This window comes from Elaeis guineensis, chromosome 8 (genome assembly GCF_000442705.2).
Source record: "Elaeis guineensis isolate ETL-2024a chromosome 8, EG11, whole genome shotgun sequence".
NCBI classification, from domain to species: Eukaryota; Viridiplantae; Streptophyta; class Magnoliopsida; order Arecales; family Arecaceae; genus Elaeis; species Elaeis guineensis.
The window spans coordinates 127659063-127666523 of record NC_026000.2 but is presented as its reverse complement, the minus strand read 5'-3'; the positions used below and the strand labels follow the sequence as shown (position 1 = coordinate 127666523).

Here is a 7461-nt window from a genome sequence, read left to right as displayed (position 1 = left end):
ATAATTTATTTAATCTAATTTTTTAAAAGAAAAAAAAATAATTCTTAATGATCTTTTATTAAATTTAGTGCTTGATTCCTCTAGACAATGAACCTCAAATTGAATTTCCCTTTCTAACCTCTTAATCTTACTCTGGGATCGACTCCAATTCCTCTAAATTTATTAGATATTCTAAAAAATATTATTTTGAATGATGCTGGTATAAGGGTCGATAAACCAAATCCTACTCTTTGTATGCCGTGTAATACACTAACAAAACTTTGTGAGCTCTGTGAGAAACCAACAAAACGCCATTGTGAATGATGCTTATAAAAATATCACTTAAAATGTACTTTTAAAAACATAATTAGAAATGATATTTTTATAAATATCATTTTTAATGACGGTTTTATAAGCGTCATTTTATATTGTGTTTTTAGTTTTTTTTTTTTTTCTAGAAAAGAAGGTTTCCATAAGAGTTGAAAGAGTTGCTGACGTGATAATAAAATCACTATTTGAAATGATATTTTTAATAATAAAAATATTATTAAAAATGAAGTTTTTAAAACTAATCTCATTCTCTGAAATAAGTTGGAACGGACACCCAATCGAAAAAATAATTAAAAAAAATCTCTATTCTAAGAAACGACTGGCTGGCACACTAACATACAGCTCCAGTAAGAGAGTACAGCACCAGGTTTGAAGTCTTCCCCAAGTGTTCAGCAGTACTTTGTTTGCTTGTTTGTGGACTTTCCTCCCTTTTACTGTGTGACAGATCCTCTGAGAACTGACTCCATCTGACCCCTGTTTCCCTGCCATGGCCTGCTTCACTCCAATGGTCAGAGTGCCTATATGGCTTACTAACTTCCTTGTCAGCTTCCTCAGAAACATAGGAAAAAAAAAACTTCCTTGTCAGGGTCTTGCCTGAACATTCCAAACCTCATTAAAGTTTTCATGTGGAACAAAACACAAGAATGCTGTCAGTATATCATTTACTTAAATATACATGAAGCATTTGTGGGTGAAAATGAATCCAGATAAATAAATTTCACTTACAACTATCACAAAATATTTTGTTTTCTTGAGAGAATTAATATTAGTTATTTAAAATACACTGCTTATACAAGCCCATTGTCAAAATTTCACTAAGATATAAGGCCTTGCAATCCGGTTGAGTAGCCAGCATTTAGATGAACTGTAAATATTAGTTTATTTCAATCGAGATGGAAAGGTTAAGAAATTTCTCAGATGCTATATCAGAATATCAATTAAGATGGTAAAGGCAAGTCTAATATATTGATCTCAGAATTAAAAATTATAAGAAGTTGATAGAAAACTGAACAAATATAATGATGTTGTTTAGATTAATATCCAAAAATACAATGATTTATTTGAACTAAGATTGCCTAAGACCAATACAAATTGATATCTAAGCCAAAGTTGGTAAAATAGCAACTTGGCTTAGTTCCACAAGTTCTGCAGCCAAACATCATGCATCAACTCAAAAAGCCTAGCACAAATGAACACATGATGGTTTTCTGGCCTTCCACTCCATATCATCACCTCAATTAGGGGGAAGGGGGTTCCCTTGCTCGTTGCTGCAAACTCGTGGAATCTGTGAGCCCTTGGATGCTACCATGAATCATATGTAATGGCCCCTATACATCACAACATTGCCTCTCCATCTGCATGCAAGCGAGACAGGCATGGTGTATTAGAGTCATTGGATAAGGCTGCAAACAATCCAAACTGCTCATAGACGGCTCATGATCGGCTCGACAAGGGCTTGCTTGGACCTGGCCAAGTTGGATAACTCAGTCAAGTTCAAACAATTTTCAGAGCTCAGCTTATAAGCAAAGTCTTGCTTGAACAGGGCCCAGCAGTAGTTATAACAGGAAGCTCAGCTTGACTCGGCTGGTTCAAAGCTCAGCTTAGAGGTTATATGAGCAGTGCTTGAACAACATTTATCAAGTTCTGGTCGAGCTTGAGTGGAGAAGCTGCATTGTATGTTGAGCCCAGCTCGAGCAATCTAATACTCAGATCGACTTGTTTGCAACCCTACCATTGGATTCCCATCCGACGGATGCATAGGTTCCTGCATAGAAACCAGCAAGGCAACCCACACAACACTCATCCATCATGAAATGTGGGCTATTATTAGCACCAGGGCAAATTGATAATGGTGCATTAGATGAGACACAGCAAGCCAAACTTGAAGGGTTGAAGAGATTAGATTCTAGATCGCAAAACTATGAATTTAAAGGCTCCAAAAAAAATTGCAATCCACAAGATCATCACGCAAAATACATCACTGCTACTAAAATTTAGTAGTTGGTGCATGCCAACAAGCATATATATATATATATATATAGGAAAATAAGAGAAGATTTCTTTTGAGAAAAGACAAAATGAAAATTGCTGTTTGCAGGAAAACTAGCTAGGTACGTACCATCCAAAGAAAAGGTAACTCAAATACAAAATCAGAGAGAGAGAGAGAGCATAAATGTAGCTTATTGGATTATTATTAAATTCTCATCATAATTTTGGTTGTTTTAAGTGGAATTAGCAAGTTATTCAATGATTAGAAAAGTTTTTCTTTCCGCATTTTGAAGATAAATTGTGCTACAGAAACACTTGCACATAATCATGATTCCAAGAGAAATAATGTTCAACAAAGTTAAAACATGATATAGAATTCCTATGAAACCAAATAGTGAAATATCATAGAGCAAATAGAACTATAGAAGACAATATATAAGAAGCCACCAGTTTCAAGCATTGCGGAAGCTTATCTCAATTTCAAGCATCTTAAAAGAACACTAAATCTTTTTTTTTAAGAAAAAAAGAAAAAAAGAGGAAGGAAAGGAGGGGGCGTGGAGAGAGAGAGACAGAGAGAGAAAGTATTGTTCTGCACAATTATAGAATGTTGAAGCATATTTAGATACTCATTCTGAGAATTGAATGTTCTCCCACGTCTCAAGAACCTCATATTTAACACTTTAATAATCAGACATAAATGGTAGTATCAAACTTAGCAAATGAAACTGATATAATTGTCTCCCAGTTAAAAATAACCTCACCGCCCAATTGACCAAAAAAATTGCTGCAAAATCTAAGCACTTACATTACATGATTGACGAAAGGACGAAAAGTACAACAAATGACTGCATAATGCTTGCATTCGAAAGAGCAGACACAATAGAAGTAATAACCAAAATAGAGAACTGAAATGGTGAAAGGACTAAATTTTGGGACGAATCAACTAAAATGCACCTAACAAAAACATCATCGAACCAACTTCCTCCACTCAGTGCGGCCCCGATTTATTTCAAGTCCAGTGCCTGACAATCTTAAGAAATGCAAAAACGGACGGTGCGCTTGCTCATGTTGCTTTCCAGTGGCAGAGCCATTTGTAGTATCATCATCTGCCAATTCTAGACTGGTGAGAGAATCAACCATGTCATTATGCTGGCACTCTCGCCTGTAATCCAGGGTGATTGTCTGCAGTTCATGGGTGTCTATAATTTCTTGAGGCATGCTCTGTTGTATATAAAATAAATTCATTAGCAAAAGAATTGGAAATGAACTGAAAGTAAATGGACAAAAGCAGCAAGACAAAAGACAGATTCGAATTGTCTCCATCCCAAACTTATTGATAGCTTAAATTAGCAACGAGAATAGATATTTTGTTATTCTACTTACTTCGAGGACCCATCCAATGTAAGTGACATTGTTTACATGTTGGTTCATGTCTAAATCAGCTCTTCTGGGCTGTAAATTTTCAAGAGAATAAGTGTTTAGGGAAACAAATCATATTTTATGTAAAATCCATTAAACTACCCCAGCATAGAGGAAGTTGCAGCTTAAATTAGGCAAATAACTTACAATAAGTCCCAATCGTGAGTATTCTGCAGGATCTTCAAGTTTGGGAATTTTCTTCAAGCTGCCATTATCCTCCTCTGGAAATGCTAATCTGCATGGTCACACTAGATAGTCATATACATATTATTATGCATCACTTTGTTGTGTTATCTTCTGAGAGGAAAAGAAGCAAAGGAAAATAACAGAGCCTGAACTAACACAAGATGAAGCTACCCAGTACTCTTTGTACTCAAAATGAAAGGGTATGATCTGAAGATAAACATACTAAACTGCCATAAATTTATTTTTTCCACAACAAGTATCACAAGGTTCACAATAACACTATAGCAATGAAAGAAAACAATTCTATTCTCGTTCACATATAGGTCGAGAAACTCAAATGAAGATGGTGAGGATAATAAGGATTAGATATAGCCAAAGCAAGCCCTCTCCTACTGTTCTCATCTTCTTTCGCTAGCCTTCTTTAATTGAAGTGCATCATAAGTAGCAATCTAAATGGGATTATGCATTTCCTCATATACCAAAACAACTGCCATGTTAAATTAAATACAAAGAAGAAAGCAAAAGCTTCAATAGCAGCTTACCTAGGAGTTCTTGGGCAGAAAACAAGATATTCTTCCCTCACTTCGTCACTTACTCGCTGAAGCCTCCTAGTGTCTTGGTTCATCATCACCCACTTGCTGTCACAGAATTACATCAAACCAAAACTGAGCAGGGATATCTCTCACAGTTAAATTTATTCTAATAATGATGAAATTTGAGGGAAAAAAAAAGCACTGACAACATTTCAGGGATATTAGATATGTAAAGATATAAATAGCTACAGCAGCTCAAGCACCAGTTTTTTTCCCTGATTGTGTCCTGAAATGGCCATATCTTCGACCTTTTGCCAATCTTCCGGTCACTGCACATTCCATTTCAAGTTTCCAAAAAAATTGTCATGGTCTATTGAACTGATTTTCACAATTCATAGGTCTTCTCTTAGATTTTTTCCTGTTCCACCTTGCTTTTATTCAGTTCCAAGTAATTGAATCAACCTTCTGGAAAAGCCCTTGTTTCCAGCAAAAACAGAATTTTAACCACCTTGGTATTGATGTTACACAAAAACTTTTTGAAAATTAAATAGACAACTACACTGTAACACTGCCTTTGTACTTGACAGTGCTAATCAAGTGTTTTGAAGCCTTCACTTATCCCATGAAATGAATAATAATTCATAAATATTTGATCAGTAGAATAGACTTGTCCCTGATACTTTTTGTGAGTAATATGAATGAAACTCCCTGTCATTAATAGGCAAAAACACATCACGCCATAAAAACTATCCTAACTAAATCTTCGGCATCCAATGTTTTAATTTTTGTTGGTTAGTGAATAAAGAGTAAGCAATAAATAAAGATAAGAAATATACCTCGTAGCTCTACCAATAACTTCACCGGAAGCCAAGTCCTTGAGAATCCAATCACGCCTGGTGCCTATTTTTCCTTCCCCTTGGCACCATGTTTCAATCTCCACAACATCACCCCTGAGCCAAAGCACACAATAAGCTACAATTAAAAGCTTGGGAATTGGAAGATAAGCACTGATATAAATCTCTGCACCCACCAGGCAGGATACTTGTATATCTCAATATGCATGCGAGAAGTCACCCATATGAGGTGAAGTTTCCTCATGGTGGGTGTCGTCGCGAACCCATCCGTCGAAAACCCAACACTCTGTGCATGGTTGCACCCAACTTCCTGCATCATGGCACCAGTAAAACAAGTGTTAATGGAAATTGTATAGAAGCATGACCGGTAGTCTTCATGTAATCCATTATTTCAGAATCCAGCAATGGAGAAATTTGATCCACACATGGAGAATGCTGTTTACAGAATCAAAGTCAATTAGCAGAAACTAGCGCAGAAATGAATAAAGTTACAAATGTTAGAAATAAAATAGTTGCCGAATGAGGAAAGCTAATCTAAAATAAAAAAAAATGCTTATAAACCTCAGAGTTACCAAACAAACAAACTCGAGCTATCAAAATAATCGAATTCAGACATAGGCTCATTAAATTAACAGATGAACTGTTCCAGAGAGGAAAAAACAAGTGAAAAAAAAAAAAACGAAAAAACAAAAGGAAGCAAATCATACATGATGCAGAGCCCATTTCAGACCACCACCACAAATATAAGTAGTAAATTAAAAGAAAATCCAACACTAGTCCAACTCAAATCTCTAGGAGCTTTGTTTCAATAACAATTAATTAAATAGAAAAAAAATCAAATTTTGATACTAAATATAATCCGTTGCCATTCTGCCATTTCCATATTTTTTTAAAAAATGGGATAAAATTCTTTGGATAAGATAATTCCATATCAGAACTTCAGTTTCAAAAATTCAAGAATGAAGAGGGGAAAAAAAAGAAAAGGAATACAAAATCGCAATCAAATGTAATCAGAAACCACTGGGGTTGCTTCAAAAACACCAGAAAGGAAGAATGAATGGAACCAAAGATCCAAAAAGAAAGAGGTATCGAAGTAAAGATGGGATTTTTATGAGAACCTGGAGGAGATTGGCGATAGTCTCGACGGTGGCGGTCTTGTTGATCCCCACCTCGTAGCACCTCACGATGAAGCTCTCCTTGTACGACAGCCCGTCCTCCACCAGACTCCCCAGCCGGAGCCTTTCCGCCAGCCCCTTCCCGCCGCCGCCATCCGCCACCGCCGCCGTCAGCCCCGCTGCTGCCGCAGCAGTCTCCGCCCGGGAGCACGGCACCCACGCCGCCGCCCACAGCCTCCGGCCACCTCCGGCGGCTCCGCGCCCCCGGCATTGGGCCGCCGCCACCGCCCCTCGGGCCCGGATTGGCCCCCCAGCCACGTGGTACCCCTTCAGCATCTCCACTCCTGGCCTCCGCCTCAAGCTTCGTAGCACCCCTGATGCCGCCGCCCCTCCGCGTTGGACGGCCCTCTCGCCTCCGGAGTTGTACATAAAGGTCCTCGGTCGATACGACCGATTTTAGTTACTCAAATACCACTAAAGTGTTTGAAAATATCGAATATGCCACTTCTTTTTAAGTAGGCATCTATCTGAACCGTTGGATTATAAAGAAGCGGCTGATATTGGATCCAGGTGGCGACTTGACGATTACGAATCGACGGTGCAGGACACGTAGACGTAACAAGGTTATCGTGGCGGGGATCCCATCACCGACAGTAACATCTCCTCAGGGTCATCGTGGCTGGGATACGATCACCGACAGTTACATCACCTTCCGTCCTGTCCTGTGAGGCTAGACCATATTGATAGGGTGGGGGCGGGGGTGTTCGTTTGGGTTGGATTTGGAGAGTTCCGTTCTGGTTCTAATTTTAACGAGAAATAGAATCGGTCAATCCTCCAAAAATTTAATTCAGATTCTTCCTCATAGATTCAGATCTCATTTCATTATTTAAAAATTATTATTTAAAAATATTCTTATGTAGAGAAGTAAAGATATTGAAGCAGTACAGGCATACACAGAAGTGTCGATAGACGAAACACAAAATCTCACCGATAGAATTAGAGGATATTCAGCAATATTTCACGAAGATTCTTAAGTTTTTGAAAAAAGATAGGGCA

General features: G+C 37.8%; 1 protein-coding gene across 2 annotated transcripts; it reads right to left on the bottom strand.

Annotated features, from left to right (window-relative positions):
- Positions 1-2895: 2895 nt before the first annotated feature.
- LOC105049664 (oleoyl-acyl carrier protein thioesterase 1, chloroplastic) lies at positions 2896-6849 on the bottom strand. Of its 2 annotated transcripts, XM_029265988.2 has the most exons (8): positions 6409-6849; positions 5467-5600; positions 5273-5386; positions 4700-4765; positions 4446-4541; positions 3865-3952; positions 3682-3750; positions 2896-3519 (listed from the first exon to the last, which is right to left on the bottom strand). In XM_029265988.2, exons 1-8 carry the CDS (start codon positions 6832-6834, stop codon positions 3265-3267), a joined length of 1248 nt encoding a protein of 415 aa, XP_029121821.2. In that variant the 5' UTR covers positions 6835-6849; the 3' UTR covers positions 2896-3264. The 2 variants fall into 2 exon arrangements, with proteins under 2 accessions (XP_029121821.2, XP_010927699.2); XM_010929397.4 differs by lacking the exon at positions 4700-4765.
- Positions 6850-7461: the final 612 nt, after the last annotated feature.